Source organism: Cylas formicarius, unplaced genomic scaffold (assembly GCF_029955315.1).
Source record: "Cylas formicarius isolate icCylForm1 unplaced genomic scaffold, icCylForm1.1 PGA_scaffold_2__14_contigs__length_35257938, whole genome shotgun sequence".
Classification (NCBI taxonomy): domain Eukaryota; kingdom Metazoa; phylum Arthropoda; class Insecta; order Coleoptera; family Brentidae; genus Cylas; species Cylas formicarius.
Genome location: NW_026844319.1, coordinates 19609807 through 19629908, shown reverse-complemented (window position 1 = coordinate 19629908; position 20102 = coordinate 19609807). Strand labels below are relative to the sequence as shown.

General features: G+C 34.5%; 1 protein-coding gene across 5 annotated transcripts in view; it reads right to left on the bottom strand.

Annotated features, from left to right (window-relative positions):
- Positions 1–20102, bottom strand: part of LOC132698225 (limbic system-associated membrane protein-like) — a 225829-nt gene that overhangs the window by 77574 nt on the left and 128153 nt on the right. For 4 of the 5 annotated variants that reach the window (XM_060664182.1, XM_060664183.1, XM_060664181.1 and 1 more), the window contains exons 3-4: positions 9160–9282; positions 862–1062 (exon numbers count right to left, since the gene is read on the bottom strand). In XM_060664182.1, the coding sequence (XP_060520165.1) occupies positions 862–1062; positions 9160–9282 (324 nt within the window). Of the gene's footprint in view, positions 1–861; positions 1063–9159; positions 9283–11095; positions 11208–20102 lie in introns of those variants that run through there. The other variant, XM_060664185.1, reaches the window with a different exon arrangement.

The window sequence follows — 20102 nt, the reverse complement described above, 5'->3', positions numbered from 1 at the left end:
AATCATTAGGTACATTGGTATGTTTGCTGTTATATTAGTAGCAGTACTAACGAATCTTTTTTGTACTGTGCGTTTCGAAAAAACTGTTCTAAGAGAATACTTCGCGTCGAAATTGAATTTCATTAGATGCATAACAGGTTGTCAAAATTGTGAAAATGTGAAATGTGATATTTCAGCTGAACAGGCTGGGCCTATTGTTTGACATCTTCCTCCGTGTCACTGTATGTTTAGTCCCATAAAATATTTACGAAACGTAGTAAAATCAAAAGTCAGAGTACAAAAAGTTATTCCTACTTTGAATATCAGTACTGAAAATGTAATAAAAATACCAAAAAATAGCACACCAGTTGAGAGATACAAAAATTATAAAAATTTTGGACTCTTACATGTCTATACACCATATATACTATGGCAATTAAATTATGAATTTCGTATATAGCCAATGCCCCTGTATTTTTCTTGATGTAATTTAACAAATAAACAATAAATTACCTTAACAATATTATTATTAAAATCCCTAATGTTCTGTGCTACCTGTCCGGTATACGATATTCTGTGAAACAAACTATACGCGTCTCATGCTTGTCTCTGAGAATGAGGAGAAAGATTGCCCATCTCTCTCCCATTTTTCCGCATTTTTCAAAAACATTTACCTGCACTAGACGAGTGCATGCTATAATCCGTATTGCGTTCAATTCAAAAATGTATAGTACATTTTTAATGCGGCAGCAGACAACGAAAAATGATACAAAGTAAGAGTACTGCAGTATAATTTCACCCACGCGTGCGCCCAAATTAAGGGCGCCGTGTTCGTCGGCCGAGTGGGAGAGATATTTAATTTTTTTTAATGGTTTCACTTACCCAAAACTTCCAGGGTGTGTGTGATTTCTCTCGGTTCTAAGGTGCCTATTTGGCAGACGTAATCTCCGGCGTCCTGGGGCCCGACCTCTCTTATCTCCAAGTTGTAGTCGTTAACTAAATTAATACGAGGATCCGGAGACACTTTCACCCTGCCCGCTGACAGGACCGCGATGCTTTTTTTCCACGCCAACACGTAATGTCCTGAAATAAAAATGTTTTATTGCGGATTTTTGTTACTCGGAAAATGCGTCGTATAGTGATCAGGGTACAAGAGTTGATTGGAAACGAAATGGAAATCCAGTAATCTTAGGTACAACACGTAATAGAGAGCTTGAAAAAAAAATTAATTTGAAAAATATGCTTATAAAAGAAAGTTTATACCATTAAACGGACCACAATTAACAAAAAAAATAATTTCGTAGTTCTATGTAACAAATAAAACTAGTTAAAAATTGTAAAACTTAAATCCTCTTTGAAACGCGCTGTTATTAGCTGTGACCGGTTGTGACGTCAATTCGCTAGTTGACTATGCGCCAGCCGGACGGTAGCATAGAGGATCAATTTTTAATTTTCATTTAAATTTTGATCTTGTCGCTTGCTTTTGTTATCTTGTGTTTAGTATCAAAAAGAAAGTTTTAAAAAGACCGAAGCCAATTTTTTAAAACATCAATCTGATAATTTACCTTTAGTGTATATGTTTATGGTGATATCTCTTACATACAAAACACCGAAAGTTTATCTTTTGCTGAGGTTCGGGGTGTTAAAGCTAAAAGTTATATCCATAGAAAGTTTAATAGCTAGTTTTAAACCAATATAATATTGTAATCAGCTTAAAGTTTTCTAGTTTTTAAAATTCAAATATTATATCAAATAAAATGTAAATTATTCAACAAAAAAAAAACAAAAAGGATTATTGTCAAATTAGTGGAAACCTAAATACTGTTTTATAGTATATAAAAATAATAATAAATAAAAAAAAAAAACAAATACAAACTGGCGTAGATTAAATAGAAACACACCTTTACACGAGCCAAAAATAAACGTAAATAACAGAATTTTCGGCCTATAACCTGAGAATAACACTATAAAATGTCGCCGTAACGATCGAAAAGAAGCGGTATGACGTTTAGTGTCGTTTGAAAGGAATAGTCGAGTGTCACTACTCGAATTATTTATTGCAATTTATATATCGGGTTTTGAGTTTTGATATTTATGAATGTATTAAAGATATTAAAAAAAAAAGTCCAAGATCCCTCTTATATGGCGATCAATTCGAACGGGCCTAACACAAGTTTAGTTTATGTGTTACAGTAAAAGCTGTTTTTTCAAATATTAAAAATCCCTATAATTATAATAATTTACGCAGTAGCAACATAAAAGCAGGTATCCGGGAATTTTCTAGGTGTGAAAGCCGATTCATTATAATGTAGCTCAGGCACTAGGTATAGCTCCTTGAATATATATAACATGTAGCTTTTTTGTCTGTTGAAATCAGTAAACTCAATATAAACTGCAATTGACTAGGTACGTCAGCCAATTACGATTTTGTGAAGGAAATTTTATTCAGAGGAAGACGGCCGGTAGGTGCTATTCTTTTCTTTATTAAACATAATAAGATACTTTCTATTTCTTTGCTGTCATTGAGATGGTTTTATATTATTTCTAAATTTTTATACCAAATTAAGTTTCTTAGGGTTTTATAATTAAATCATTTCTTAAAGGTTTATTTATAATATAACGTTGAATTTTATCTTTAAGTCTTCTTTAAGCTTGCGTGCGAAAATTTTTGATTTCTAATTATAGAAAAATGTTTTTATTCTATTTCTGAATCGCTGGTCAACATGGTCTAACGGGTTCTCTATTTGTAATAATAATCCAATGATGACAAATAAAAAAATACTTTAAAAGCAGCTATTTACGTCGATACGTTTTCCCAAACTTCAAGAGTAGCAATTTACTTTTTATTTCATTAGCAGCCTCTTGACTTACACAAATCCAAAGGATTTAGGTCAAGGCTTTGGGATGGCAGAGAAAATTCACTTCTTATGAGGACAAAATTTAGCATATTGCTATAAGTTTTTAAATCGACAACACTTTGTAAAGAAAATAATTTTATAAAAAATTATTATATACGCAAAAATGCTCGTTATTTGATATTGGTATGATCGATAAATGTCAAACGTTACTTCGGAAGCAAAATAATAATAATAACGTTGACTTTTGTGCACACGGAATCAAAAAAATAGTCACACGCAATATTCAACATATTGCTGAAAACTATGTGCACAATTTATTTCGTCAAGTCGACAAAAATGTTCTCTGTGAAATCGAAAACTATCGGGTGTTTGCTTTTAAAGGTATTCCCGATATTTAGACCCTTTTAATTCGGAAAGTGATCCGGAACAAAACAAAAGTCCACTTTACAATTCCTGGCATTGTTGAGAGGCGAACTAAGAAAAGCTCTTAGCGAATTTCCGTCAAACAGTTTAAAACTTGTTTAATATTCCCGTTACACAACCGATCCGTTCCTTAAGACTCGCCGGAACGTCCCGAACTGAATATTGTTTTCTACAACTCGCAAATATTTCATCTTCCGCATCGAAAGATTGGTCACATTTTAATCAATAGCGACGTTATCATCAGGGGAGCTGGTCAATTCGACAATTTTTAGTTTTAATGTAGCTTTTTTTTTTCGGCAATATTTTATCAACCAACGGGATCAAGCTTGTCGGTCCCTCTGGGTCAGTACTGCACTGTGTTTCAGGCGGAAATTTTCGCTTTATTGATGGCAGCCAGAGAGGTGCTTCGGCTCAACTACGGAAGCAGGAGAGTCTTCTTCTGCTCGGATAGTAGGGCTGCACTCGTGGCGCTGAAGTCAGTGCGTATGCGCTCCTTGTTGATAAAGGAGTGCAAAGGGGTACTGAGGAGGGTGGCTGAGGAGAGAAAGGTCACGTTGGTCTGGGTCCCGGGTCACACCGGTATCCGGGGCAATGAGGCAGCGGACGCCTTAGCCAGGGAGGGTTCCTCGCATAGGCATATAGGGCCAGAGCCCCGCTTGGGGATCGCCCCGTGTGTGAGGCGGGGAGCTCTCGAAGCCTGGGCGAGAGACCGGGCCGCGGGGGGCTGGAGAGTTGCTCCGGGAATGAGGCAGGCGAGGCTTATGATGGATGGGCCCGCCCTTCCTCGGACCAGGGAGCTGCTTAGACTGACCAGAAGGGAGTGTAGAGCACTAACAGGGGCCTACACAGGACATTGCAGGCTTAGTAGGCATCTTTGCTTGCTAGGAATTGGAGACGATCCGGAGTGTAGGTGTTGCATGGAAGGAGAGGAGACCCCGTATCATCTGCTCACCGAGTGCCCTGCCTTGACATGGGCAAGATTGGGAGTCTTCGGAACGGCCCTGATCGATCCGGACTCAGTGCACGGTATTGGGCTAAAGGAGTTGCTGACCTTCTACAGGAGGGGCGGCATTCTGGACGCCCTCTAGAGCGGCCTGGGGGCACAACGGGCCCATCTGGTGGCCTAAGTGCTTGGACGCCCGCGAGGGCGCCCCCCTTTAATACCAATACCAATACCAATACCAATACCAAATATTTCATCTTCCGCATCGAGAGATTGGTCACATTTTAATCAATAGCGACGTTATCATCAGGGGAGCTGGTCAATTCGACAATTTTCAGGTTTAATGTAGCTTTTTTTTTCGGCAATATTTTATCAAGTTATTAATAAAGTTCATTATATTTTCAAGGAATAAACGACTTGAATGTGTGAAGGGAAATTATCTAAGTGGTTGTGATATACTTTGATGGTTACAATGTTACATATGTAGAACATCTACCAATAATTTCATTGCTTGCCTTTGTTGACAACGATAGATCTGGATAAAATGATATATTTTGAACTTATATAGTTTATTAATCGCTACCAGCAGAGACGACAACGTCCAAAATATGTCATTTCATCTTCATTCTTTCAATGTTTCAATGTTATTTTATTTCGCATTTGAATGTTACAGTCAATTATGATACATTGATTGTACATTATATGCACGCCATTTTATGATAGATTTTCAGTAAAATGTAAACCAACAAATATATGCATAACAAATATACGCATTCACCAAACAAATATTAGTAAAAATACGCACACAAAAATTATACAATATATTTAATATATAACTTTAGGATTAACATTCAATATACTACAGAGGTAAGTCGTCGTTATAGAATTCATCTTCTGTATAGTGACATTTAGCTGTAATAGTGAATTAAGATTTTTTTTAAACAGTGGTATTTTAACATTTTCGTCCTGTAAGCTCTTGTCGATCTTTGCAATTTTGTTATAACATTTAATTCCCACGTATGTAGGATACATACATAAAGTCTTTTCTTTTCTGTTTTACTAATGAATAAATATATAATGATGTTAATGTTAATGTTGAAATTCCCGACTCTTATACATTTTTTTTTGTATAATAAATATATCATTGATACAGCTCGCCTGCCCCCAGTACACAAGTCCGTATGAAACGACAGAGTGGAACAAACCAAAATGCACCAATTTAAGGATCTTTATAGAAACAGTATTTTTGATATTTTTAAGTAAGGAGCAGCTTAGCTTAGTTTAGGTGTTATATTTTGTATATGAGTGGGCCATGTCATTTTTTGGGTATAGATATACCTAATAATTTTGTACTTGATACATTTTTAATCAATTTGTTCTACATTCGCATCAAAACACTGCTATCCACTGTAAAATTCTTTGCTACCACGTTCATGGCCACGGTTTGATCTGAGTTCAAATTTAAGGCATTATCGCTGCACCACCCTGTCATCACTCTAAAGGACTCTTTTATTTGAAATTTCAGGACATGTTTTACCTGTGATAATAATATTGTTGTCGTCCGCGTATAAAATTGGGACACCAAAGCTTACCAAATTTAGAGGCAGATTATTAACAAACGTATTAAACAGTAAAGGTGATAAACAAGATCCTTGAGGTGTACCTTTATTAACAGAGCGGATGGTAGAGCAAATACCATCGATCTCAACCTGCTGTGTGAGTTCTTGTAGATACGAACGCACCCAATCAGATGCTGGACCTCTTATGCCCATACATTGTAGGAGCAAGCCATGATCGACGTTATCAAATGCGCAAATGTTATTCAATGAATTATAGATGTGGATAATAGCTTGCTGGTGTTAATGATAACCATTTACTAAAAAGGCAGTAATGAACATAAGGTATCTATGTCCATTAAGGCCAAGCTAATAGTAAGGTCACGTGATGGTTTTGATGAAATACCTAACACAACGTCAAAAATGAATCACCTGAATTGTATTTCCAAAATTCTAAGCTTCTTTGAAAAAAAAAATTATTTGAAACCGACTGCGGTGTAAAGAATAAGCAGAAAATATGCATTGAACTGAGGTGGCTTTTATTTTTATTTTATTTATTTTATTTTTTAACAAAATAAATAAGAACTGAAAGTTCAGATTTTCATGAAATTATATAATTTGACATGATAATTGTTTCGACAACACCGTGTCTTTATCAACTACGTGCTACTACTTTGTTGGAATGCACAGAAAATTGAATTCTATTTTAAATTACAGTAACTCATTACATAATTGTATAAAATTCACTATCCAGATTGAACAGGATAACTCCATTCATTTTTTAGACTTAACGGACATAGGTAGCTCAAATCCACCCTTATACACACAAAATGGCTGCATTTTACTCTTTTACACAGACTTCTTACTACGCCACTCTCAACAGAAAATTACAACAAAGAATTTAATATCATTAAACAAATTGCACTGCACGACGGCTACAATTCGTCCATTATTGATAAAATTGATTTCTATTTATCCGGAACCTAATACAGAACATGAACAATTTAAAACAATTACACATATAGGAGATTCCAGTGAAAAAGTTTCAAAACATTTGTCAAAATGCGGTTTAAAAATAGCTTTCAGAACCAACAACAATACATTTTTTTTTTAAATCAGGTGTTTACAGGTAGATAAACGCATTAACGAACATAAAAGAGGATTTAAAAACAATAGTCTAGATTCTAATTATGCTACACACTTAAACACAGAAAAACCCATTTTTGACAAAAATTTTGATATTTTACATACAGCCACAAAAAGTAAAAAATTAAATTTAATGGAAACCATGGAGATTAGCAAAATGAGACTTTGAAATGTATTGCTTAAAGATCAAGTAGATTTAAATATCTCTCCATTATTAAACTTAAGTTCCGACAACAACATTAAATAAGGTCATTTTTCGGTATATATAGTAGCAGGTAGTTTGTATATATTACATTTGATAAAGACATGGTGTTGTCGAAACAATATATATATATATATATATATATATATATATATATATATATATATATATATATATATATATATATATATATATATATATATATATATATATATATATATATATATATAAATTTCGAGAAAATCTGAACTTTTAGTTCTTATTTATTTACAAAGTATGCAGAAAACAATTCTTGTCATTGTGCCCGAATATTTAGAATATTTTAAAGAATAACTTTCTCTGTCTTGAAAGTTATGTGTTCACAACAACGCCATAACATTAAATTTTTATTAAGTATTAATATTTTTAAAAAAATATGTTATAAAAATAATAATCATTAAATATTTCATAGTCACTTATTTCTCGCATTTTTATAATTATGATCTTCAGTGCTAGTTTTCCGAGTAACGTGAGCTAAAATTTTTTTATTTCTGAAAAATATGAAAGAATGTCATTTAGTCATTTAGTCACAAAAATTTTCGTCATTTCTCCTAGCACCTCTTTGCGTTTCCGGTTTATATTAAGTTCACTAGAAACTATATGTCAACTTTTAGTAATTAAAAGTCAACTAACAACAAACTGAAAACTCTCCTTCAAGAAACTTGTGCTACTTTAATGATTTTTTTTTAAATTTGCTGTGTCGGCCTAGCTCAAATGGTTGCGCATAATTGGGAGAACATTAAGCGTGATTTGCATCTGTTTGATCATCGCCAGACGAGAGAATTAGTGTTTCCGGTGAAACACAAAGCGGGGAAATACGTCGGATAAAAACACACACCCTTTGAAACAAATCGGGCCCGCGAAATTTAAAATGTAAAACTAGTTAAAACCGGAACTGGGGTTTGGAGGCTTTAATATTACCTGTCGTAATTTCTGCTTTTAATAAAGTTACTGACGGTTCCCAGGATTAGTTCGGAAGTTTTTAATTGAAATTTTTCGAAAACGGGTAGGGGTAAGGGTGTGGCGGTGGAGCTAGCGGCTTTGACGAAAAAAGCGAAAACTGCTTAGAGATATTTAGGGAGAAGTTTCATACACTTTAAAAACCTATTATAAGTTTCCAATTTACTTCCTTCGGCAACACCCGGTTTGACTCTGTCGACTGCCGCGTCTGTGATTTTTTTTCAGCGAAAAACTTCCTCATTGCCGGCGCCAACGGCTGAAAATATGTTTTCCGTGAAAAGTTTTTTCAACAAACATCTGATTTAGCAATTACGCTCACAATATTTGCCTGATTTGCTTGCCCGGATCAAAGAAATATTTTATCTCATTTTCCAATACATTTTCAATTTATGCCGTAAGTAACATTCTAAACCCCACGATTTATAGCATTTTTTTTATATGACAATTTGGATGGATTTTTGTTTCTGATATTTCCACATTTTTATAATTTACAAATCATGAATAAATTATTAAGAATGAAAAAAAACTTTAAGATTCAGCGAACCTAGTACATATATTTTACAAAATTTCATGACTCCAAATGTCCAATATATATCATTTTTTGAATAAAACGGATTATATACGCCGGTTTCTTTCTATCGCCTAATTTTATCAATTCCAACAGAAGATCACAAATGTTTGTAATTTACAATGCAACTCAACTACAAGTTCGGCTGTGGTTAGGCGAGACAATTTCTGGCACCTTGTAAATTGTTACACACAATTCAAGGAACAACAGACCCAGGAAAGACTAAAATTCATTGTGTAATCATATTAAACCCCAATCACTTTAATAGCTTACCTATTGACAAGTCATTGCACACAAATTGACATTTAAGTTTCTTTCCCAATACCTAAAGCATGACAAATAGCATTTTGGTGCGTGCTAAGCTCGGCAAAGCGCTTGGTCTGGACATAATTGGTTATTTTAGAGTAGGGAGCAGCAAGACTAATTTTATTATGAATTCTTTTTTTTGAACTAAACATTTAGTGAAAAAAATATTAGAAGCTTACCAAGGTTTGTTACCTCGCAGGGCAAAACGACTCTGTCCAACTCTTTCACCTTAAAGACCTGGCTCGACGTTAAAAACGTCGGAAGTGTGGCAGGGTCGACTTTGATGTGGGCTTGCAAAGATCCTGAAAAAAAAATCGAAATTCACCATCGAATATAAAAATACGAACAAAATATGAATATTATCCCCTTCAATAGAATCTTCACGCATTTGAATCATAATTCTAATCGCATTTCAATTCAATTATACAACCCCATCCCTATTCGTCCCCTTAATATTTACGTTGGTAGCCCCACCCTCGGCTAATCATCATCTCCAAGCCAAGCGCACACACTCCAGACTTTATCTCGAAGCAATAAAGGAGCCACAGTTCCATATGAATATTATAGGGTCGTCCCTATCGCAACAAAACAAATTAATTACTTTTCCACCCCGAATTTTTGACAAAATAGAGGCCTATCCAGCTTAATCCTCTTATTCAGAGGTGGCGTATTTTCATCGGTCTTTCTTCCGCTTTCCTTCGCCCCTCTTTTTTTAGCAAGAAAATATTCTTTTCCAGAAAAATACCTGAATATTCTTTCATAATATTGAAATCCGGCCTACAATAGACATTCCGACTTTTAATTTACCAAGCCGTATCTGCAGTGTGCGCGTAAAATAAACCACTTTTGTTTCTTAACATTTATTAAAATAAAATTGTAGTGAACGATTTAAAATTAGTAACTTTTTCCAGTCTGGTTTTGTATCACCAACCTGGTGCGTTTTAACAATAAATGTTAATATTGCAGAACACATGTTTTAATTTCGATTACAACTACAAACTTACAATATTGAGATAGGTCATGCAAAAAGATCGGAAGAAAGGGGAAGTCGAAACTAATACTCTTAATGAATCCAGTAAAATATACATAAAGTTTTTAAAGAAAACCATATAAATTGGTGAGATATTGGCACCATATTAATAACCGTTTGCCAGAAACTTATCAACCAATGATAATTGGAATTGTTAAAGTGACACGTGACTCTATAAGGACAACCTTAGAAAATTACGCAATAGCTATGTATTGTGCTACAAATGACCTCATTGTTTTTTGTGCATTGGAAAGGACACTTCGCCTCAGAGCGCAAGAACAAAAGTGAAGATGCTTTGCTGTATTCCATTTTTACAGTTTAAAGAAGTGAAAATTAATGGTTTCTTGATTGCATTGCAGGTTCGACTCACATGACATCAAAAAAATAATTTTGGAATGCCGAAAGAAAAGCTCCAAATTTATCAATAACTACTGCAAACAACGAGGTAAGAGACTTTTTACATATTGACAGGCAAGAGCCAAAAAAATTGGTAAGGAATGGTGGATATAAAGCTCATACAGTATGTATTCACTGAGAAAATGTTTCTGGAGCGTTTTTAACGAAGAGGTTCGACAAATTTAAGTTTTCGAAGTGTGTAGAAAACCTAGGAGTTAGTTTAAGCAAGTGAGGGTGTAGTGAAAGATTTACATAAAAAAAAATTCTACGTCATAAATTACATTACAGTAAAATTGAGTTTGGTAGCATCCATCTATACAATTATGCCCAAAATTTTGAATTTGAAATAAATTGGAACAAAATAACAACAAAAACTTTCTTGACACGACTTTTACACAGCATGTATAGAAATCTGTGTAATAAATTAAACTCTGCATGTTACGCTACTTACGGTTTACAGAATAAATTAAATAGGAATAACTTAACAAAGCCTCCTTGTAATGCGATTACAAACAGTCAGTTGACATAGAGAGACTTTTTGTAAGAGAAGTTATGTTCAAACGACGAAGAGGCGGCATTTTAAAATCTTTATTTTCAAAATAAGCTCCAAAATTTAAGTTTCTGAAGCAAGCGGTACAACCGAAAGCACTACTTTGACCTAAAACTAAGGTTTTATAGATATATCTTACTGTTGCTTTTTGGGAGCGTCGTCATAAAATGCCGACATCTTAGGCCTCATAGTGTCCTTGTTGAGTCTGTTCCATTTAGAGAATCATGATAAACTGCCTAACTGTTGATTTTATTAGAAGATAATATCTAAAAATGTTTGTAATTTGTAACTCTTTTTATTCTATTGATGAATTTGTTGAGTTTGTGCGTAGAGATTTATATTGTGTTGTATTTGTATGTAATTAGGTTCTTTCTGCCTTTAGGCCACCAGTCTAGCGTGTATTATATACTACATATTTGTCCGAAAAGTACAACATAACCTAACTTAATCGAACATATGTATGTAACAGCTACTCTATAAAGAAACTGTATTTTTAGATTAGCAAGATGTCTTGTTTCTATTCTATATGCCCTTTCTCAACTACAAAATTACAATATTATTAATAATATATGTTCTCCAACTAACAAAATCACAATATTACGATCTATAGAACAGTATTATCACATATTGCATGATAAAATTGAGTCGTTTGTAGCCAGAATTTAAAAATAATGAAAAAATACGTTTTTACATTCCGTAATACCAGTTTTTAGTAACCAGTGACTATAAGGGGTTTCAAATCTGATAACGACACTTTCACCTATAGCTACGTAATAAATTGTTAAGGTAATAATACCATAAACCTTCACGAAATTGCTTTAAAGTTTTACTTAACTATGCTTTACACAAATCTGCATTCCGAGTCGTGCAACAATTTTAACTAAATTAAATTTACGCCGGGTACCATTTTGGCGCAAAAAAGCGGACCCGCGGGGTGCAAAATAAAAACCGAACAACCCGGGCATGTAGCACATAAAACCTAACATAATTTACGGTAACGCGAATACCCCACTACACACGTTGCATGCGAAACGCTGTGCATGTAATGTCACTTGTTTAAAAATTATGAAGCAATTTTTGTATAAAACTGTATACGCGGCCACCTAGGCATTTACGTAGTAAACTGGGGAGGCATGAATTACAGTTATTCCGTGGCAACCATGACACTTTAAAAGGCGCTTTGTACTCGCCGGCCCTAATTCGCGACAGTTTAGTGGCCAGTTTTTCTTCCGTCTCAAACTTAATTTTGATTTATCGACCGACGGCTTTCGTATAATAGGTTCCGGCCAATCGCAGTCAGAAACAGTTTCTTACGGTCAGGATTATGCGCAATATCGCCAAGCGCTATCCAATCCGAATCGCTGACAGTTAGATAATAGTTTGTTGTCTGTACTGTGCCAATTTGAAAGGTGCTTGTGATTTGTCCTAGCTCTTTGCGAATTTTTATGCTTCCAGATGATTTGACGCATGTACACCGTGTGCCAAATAAAATGATTGCTTTGAATGGGATTATCCTACCTAAAGTTTCATAATTTAAATTCAGGTAAAATAGTTTTATACCTACCTATGTTTAATATTCTTTGGTTTGGTAGACTACTTAGTTTAAGTTTATTAGTAGTCATTCTTATTTCGTGCGTAATACAGCGTGCGTTGAATCGTGTGCGAATTATGCAAATTATGTGCGAGTCTAGTGTATCTCAGGAGATGCTCCCGCCCAAACATAGAAAACACTGTTCTATCAAGACTAAGGAAGTTATAAAAATGTTTATTTGACTCTCATTGAACGTGGTGCCAGCAAGCAAGCATCTGTATAAGAAACGGCCACATTGACGAAAATTCCAACATCAACTGCATGGAAAATTGTGAATAATCCCATTTCAGCGAGGAAAAACGAAGCGATGCTGACATTTTCTCGACTGTAGACGAAAGTGATCAAGATATAATACGGCGTAATATTTACCAGTTATACGAGGAACAAAGCGTGCCTACATTAGATATCTTAATTAGGAGGGTTGAAAAAGATGAAACCGGTGTTAAATGTGGCAGAACTACCTTATGGAAGTATATTCAACACTTGGGTTTTAGATTTTAAAAAATTGACAAATGGCAAGTTTTAATGGAATCTTTTAGAATTGGGAAATGGCGACAGAAATATCTAGAAAAAAATAGGATTTACATAGAACAATAAAGGCCAATTATGTACTTGGATGAAACCTGGTTCGACACTTATAATACCCTGGAAAAGGGTTGGGTTGACTCAACTGATAAAATAAACGCGCCATCGAAAAGAGGACTTGGAATGGACTTTCTCTGTCTGCGAAAAATATTAAAGATTCTTCTCTGGATTACCATGAAGACAACACCGCTGATTTATTTGAAAGCTGGTTTAAAAACAAACTAGTTCCAAACATTCCTCCTAATAGCGTCATTGTAATGCACAATGCAAGTTATCACAGTAGACAGTGGACTAAAACCCCTTCCTCATGTGACACAAAAGCAACAATCCAAAACTACATGTATAATACTGACATTTATTTTCACGAAGATTATACCAAAAAGCAATTAATTGAGGTTCTACAAAGGTTGAACCTAAAAAAGGAATACGTCTGTGATAATTATGCAAAAATTCTAGGGCATACAGTTTTAAGGTTTCCACCTTACCACTGTATATTTAATCCCATTGAACATATTAGGCACCAACTGAAATCCGCCATTCGTCGTAACAATGCTTTTTCCAGTGTTAACTCCAATATCCTCAAACTTATAGAAACCGAAGTTTTTGACATCCTTCCACAAAGTTGGGCAAATTCTGCTAAACATATAGGAAAAGCATAACATTCGCAAATAATATAGAACAAATAATAATTAGAACAGGCGATGATAGCGATAGAGATACTGATAAATTATGTGAATAATTTTAAGTGATTTAATTAAGCAATAAAAATAATTTTGTAATTTTATTTTAGACTTAAACATAAGTACATATATAAATAAATAAATATTGTTTAGTATCTTTCGTAACAAAACCCCAAATAATTAAATTCTAAGCAAAGTTCGGACCTGTTCGGCCATATTTTCCTTAATTCGTATCAGTTAGTCACTTTCTTATATCTATGAACAGACTTTACAAAAGTTCCTTGGACTCTCCAGAAGATTTAAACTATTATAATTTTGTGATACAGGGTGTCTCCCGACCTAAACTTTGTTATTTTAAATAAAACACCCTGCATATTTCGTCATTTTTTGAATCCTTGGTTAAAATAAAGGCCACTTTCTTAACAAATTCTTATTCGAATTTTGCATAGTTTTGGCAGAAACTGAGGTGATGTGTTTTTTTTTTCATATTTTGATTGCCCCACATAAAATTGTGTACTGACTACTGACGACGGAGATAATGTACTACTCAATCAGTTTGGCAAATGCGCCTCAGGTTATACAGAGGTCCCAAATAGTTGGTTCACTAAATGCCAAAATGTTGAACTGGAACACCTATATTTTTATTCAGAAATCATTTTTACGACAAAAAGTAAGGTAAGGTAAGCTTGTAATTTATCTTATATTAAAATTTTACTTACTTTTTGAAATATTCGAGGTTTAAGTTAACACCCGTATATCAGTAAAACATATTGCTAACAATATAGATTTAATAAAACTTTAGAATTCCTATTTAAAGAAACATTTAATAGTCAACACCAAAAGGCCAATACAAATTTGATAATTTCTTATAGATAGATAGATAGATTCTTATAAATAACAATATAATCTATATTATAAACAATTAAAAATTTATTTTCTTTACAGTACTTTCTTAGTTATATATGTTTATTTAAGTATTTGACATTATTATACTTGTATTTGTAGTAAGATATTTATCAGTGATAACCCTCACTCTGTGACAATATTCTATGAGACATCTCGTTGTCAGGGCTTAATGCACTCTTTAAAAAATTTATTTAAAAAAAGGTTAATTGTTTATTTGAATAAATAAATTTTTATTATTTTTTTAAATTTTATTTATAAAAAACTAGACCTCGCAATGAAGCTGACAAGAAGAAGTGGAAGAAATCTTGATGATCTGGTATCTTGCTCATTTTTGAATTTTATTACAGAAACAAAGGAATAAGTAAATGATCGTGATTACAGCTGCAAGAACAGATTTTATACACGTCGTTTTATAGCCTCAAAATGAATTAGAAAAATAATACTTCTGCAAACAATATTACGACATAAATATAAATAGGTGTGGAGAATGATATAGCAGAAGAAAGGAATGGAAAGAAAAAGGATATAAATAAGGAAAAAGTTCAGTAGAAAATATAAACATTAAAATGTTATGGAGTTAATGAGTTAATCTTTGTATTAGAGAGGAAAAAACAATACAAAGTGATGTTAAAGCCATCTGGAAGACTGAGGCAATACGAAAATGTTACTATCGATAATAATAAAACAAACGTGCCTGTCGTCGCAGGAATATAAAAAGCCTATAAGATTGTAAATGGCATTTGACCCACGAGTTTAGTTGACACGAGTGTTTAATAAACGAGTTACCAAAAGTTTACCAAACGTTTTGCATACTATCCTTTTTATGCGACCGTTGGTTTTTGGGTACACTGACATGAATTGACAAACGTAAAAATTCAAAGCATTGGAAATATCTCCAAAAGCATCCGATTGCTCCCAAACCTGTGCCCGAAAATATAGTGTTTTTGTGTTTGGCACGAGCGGAGCGCAGCGGATCGAGTATTTAATAAACGAGTGACTTAAAAAGCTTAATAAACCTGTTGTATACTAGATTTTTTCTACGACCGTTAATTATTGAGTACATTTTTGCAAAACAACACTAATGTATTCACTGACATGACCGTCAGAACCGTCAAAGTTCAAGCCGTGCGGTAATATCTCCGAAAAAATCCGATTGCTCTCAAATCCGTGAAATAATATCCCGGAAATGTCCGAAGTGGCTCGGATTCGTGGGAAACGAAGCTGGCGTCTTAAAGTGACGTTGGGAGTAGAAAATAGTATAATATGCAACAAGTGCGGTGAACGGCATTTAACTCACGAGTGTACTTGGCACGAGCGGAGCGAGTGCTCAATAAACGAGTGACTGAATTTAAATCCTTAGGTTTATGTTTTTTACAGTATTTTACAAGTTATCTTCCTAACTTACTACAAATTTTATCAGTTAGTCTTGCCTTACGTTTTTCGGACTAAACGAAATCTATACCGATTTCTTTTGGAAGTTTTCTGTCCCAATATCAGACTATCTGGTTCAATATTCATTAAGTTATTAGTATGGACAATTACAGGTGCGTCGAACGAATGGAAAATCTAGATATCATCTAAATAATGACGTATAAATTGAACGGAACCCTATTCGCAATCAAAAATATGCAACCAAATCGACGTCCGTCGATTACGCGTATACGCGATTATTAAATCTCAAAACGGGAATTAATTTTACGCGGTCCGAGCCGATTACATCCGCGCCCTCACAAATTGGAATTTGCGCCCGCAGCTAAGAATTATGTTCAACATTTGATATTGTTGTTTTCGATTAATTGCCAGGCCGGCACGGGTTCGAGATTATTCCGCGACCGTGCAAATACTACGGCAACTGTGCCGAACGGCCATAATTATTCTTGGTCCGCGACTTGGAATTTAACTTTGCCTCGGTCACTCGGAAACTGTGTGCGAATTAATGTGCTGTAATGATCTGCCGCTTTTACGTAATGGGCCGACCCCGCCGCCCGATATATGTGTGTTACTTCGTCGTTAATGCCCGGTCGGACTCCTGACTGTGGTACTAGAATGTTCACTAAATTAGCTGTCATTCCGCTGCCAGCCCCCGCTGGCAATTTATTCAAGAATTGGCCTCAACTCACAAGCTCTATTTCGACTTTAAAATCAACGCGGTGTCATTTTGTTTTTATATCTCAACATCTAAGATTTCAGAGAAAAATCAATATTTCTAAAAGGATTAAGTTTTTAAGATCGTATAAGCAAGAAAAAGCATGCCCTAAACTTCAATTTTGTTTTGTTTGAAATGATGAGATATGGATATTTGAAAATGGTACAATTGGTGTTGGCAATATATTAATATAAAAACTGTAAAAACCACTAAAGTTCATGCGAACGATATGTAAAGTTTCTGTGGGAAACTGTCACTTTACGTACCGACTAGTCAACTGGATTTTAGTATCGTATAACATTTTTCTGTGTATTAGTTTTTGGATACATTTTTGCAAAACACGAATACATTCAATGACATGAACGTCAAAATTGACGGACGTCAAAATTCAAACCGTGCGGTAAAATCTCCTGAAACATCCGATTGCTCCCAAACCCGTTCGGTAAAATCCCGGAAATGTCCGAAGTGGCCCGAATCGGTGGGAAACGAATCTGACGTGGTAAAGTGACTCTGCCCGCACGTTAGATTATTGTCTCTTTTTAGCTGAGTACGTTAGACAGAGAGAGATGTTGGATATCTTATATAAACAATGGAATAAAGGGCACGAGCGGAGCGAGTGCTTAATAAACGAGTGCATACTATACTTTTTCTGCGACCGTTAGTTTTTGGGTACGTTTTCGCAAAACGTCACGAATATATTCACTTACATGACCGTCAGAATTGACAAACGTCAAAATTCAAGCCATGGGTAATATTTTCGAAAACATCTGATTTCTCCCAAACCTGTGCGGTAAAATCCCGGAAATGTCCGAAGTGGCCCGGATCCGTGGGAAACGAAACTAACGTGGTAAAGTGACGCTTCCCGCACTCTAGATCGGTGTGTAATTAGGTATTTTATCGACGGGAATAGAAAAAAGTATTAACAAGGTGAATGTTTTATTTAATTAGATTATGAACCATCCCGGCCATCAAATATACTCGTCGGTTATTCTGGCTGGACTCGCCTACGCTACATTCAGTTAAGAACGGTCATTTGCCCAAAACAATCAATTCATTCTTAATTCTTTTTACTCCTTACTCTAAAATACCCAATTATGCACTGATCGTGCATACACAAGATGTATCTTTAAAAAGTCAGCTTTGTTAACGAGATCCCTCGTTAACTACGGTCGCGACCCACTTCGGATGTTTGCGGTAATTGCGCCACTGCTTTGGGAGCAACGGCAAAGGTAGCAATACGTGGAATGAGTAGCTTCGGCCGGCCCCAATTCCGGATGAAACGATGAGGGTTGAGAGGTGAGGTTAGCAACCCACCTCTTGTAAAAAGATAACTTGCTCATATGCCTAGCAGAAATGCCTCGGGAAACTGACAGTTTCCAAAGAACAATGGACAATATGGACTATGAATTGGGTGCTGGAATATAACATCGTGGTACAATAAAGACCAAGAAATCATTATGGAGATGAATAAACACAAAAATGAGATATGCACGTTATCACAGACTAAAAAAAGGGTAAAGGCAACACGAGACTACAAAATTATATCTTGTTTTATAGTCGAGTCGAGAAAGACAAAAGGGCGCAAGCCGGCATAGTACATGAAAAGTTTGAAGGCACAGTAGAAGAAGTAAAGTGCATAAACCAGAATCTAACATATATTATAGTGGCATTTGAAGACGAGAAAATCCTGTTTGTATATACTTGTGTATATACACCGGATTTAAGCAAAACAATTGAAGAGAGAGAACACTTCTTTGAAAACTTGCAAGAGGCTATATTACATTTACATTTACAAGTTATTAAAAAAATCCATAACGGTTTACTTTCCTTTACCATTTTATATCTGATAAGTACAAATGCAATAAATCCACATATAAGTAAAGTGCATTTATTGTGTACTGACTTACCTGGTAGCATTTCTAGAATGCGGTAACAGGAAAGTTTTTCGTAAGCCCATTTTGGTCTCCGCTACTTTATCGTTTTTATTATACAGTGTGTCCCACTTAAAAACTGTACATACTTGTAAAATCTTTGTTTATTGTTCGAATTTGATAATTTTTTTTGTTGGACAGATCTCTCAAAAACTCACTAAAACCTCATTTTTCTTATTACATCAAAGTCATGGACAACTGGGACTTGCTTAAGCACTGCTCCTGTAGAATGTTTATTTATTGCTCAAATGATTTTCGTAAAATTAGATATGATGATTAGAGAGGATTAGATATGAACTAAGCAGACTTTTCAACGCTGTATTTTTTTAATTAAAAAGGATTTTAAATTCTCATCTAATAATGAAAATAACATAAAAATCAATATTTATAAAACCAAGTTTGCCATGGAGAGCCGATTATTATTTATATTTTAATTTTGTTTATTAAACAACTATGGTTAATTTATCTTTGGAAAAAAAAGTGGCAATTGTACGTCCAGTTGGTGATGGTGCGCGATCTTTCCGTGAAGATGCTGCAGAGTTTAATAGAAGATATCTTAAAATAATTGTTGATTATTTTAATGAAAATCCCCGAACCTGCATTAGCAGCGCAAGTGTAAACTTAAATATTTCGAAAAACTGATTCAGTTGAATAAAAGTGGAAAGAAGTCCTTTAAACCCAAATTTCTGCATCCTCTTGAGTGTGGTGACAGCGAAAGAAGAATGGAGTTTTGTCTATGGACGCAGGGTATCTTAGAAAATACCAGGTACTGTTTCATCTCAGAATATTAGAATGTGGAGTTTAGAAAATCCGTATATACAGTGCAAGGGACAGTATTCTCATAACATGAACGTCTGGTGTTTAATTTTAAACGATTTTTAGAAAATTAACTAAGACTTGAAATTGATGAATTACCTCTCGAGGGTCGGTACGATTTGTATTTGCAGCTTGATGGTGCTTCTATCCATAACTCGGCCGGTATAAGGAATTGGTTATACCAAAATTTTCCTAATCGTTGGATAGGACGAAAAAATGAAGATCTAATTGATATAACTAATATTTACTGACCATTTTCTTTCAAACAAATTTGTTTTTCCCAAAATTTAATTTGCTTTTTTGTTATACTATTCTGTACATACTGTCCCATATTCCAACGATCGCGGAAACTACTTTTAATTTAATTGAAGAGATAGATATGTTAAAACGAATGCTGAAAAGTCCTGTGTGACTAAAATCGACTTTTCGTTTTTTCCTTGTTTGTTATGTTAATTTTCCAAGTAAGATATTTTATCGGTTTGAATGAATAA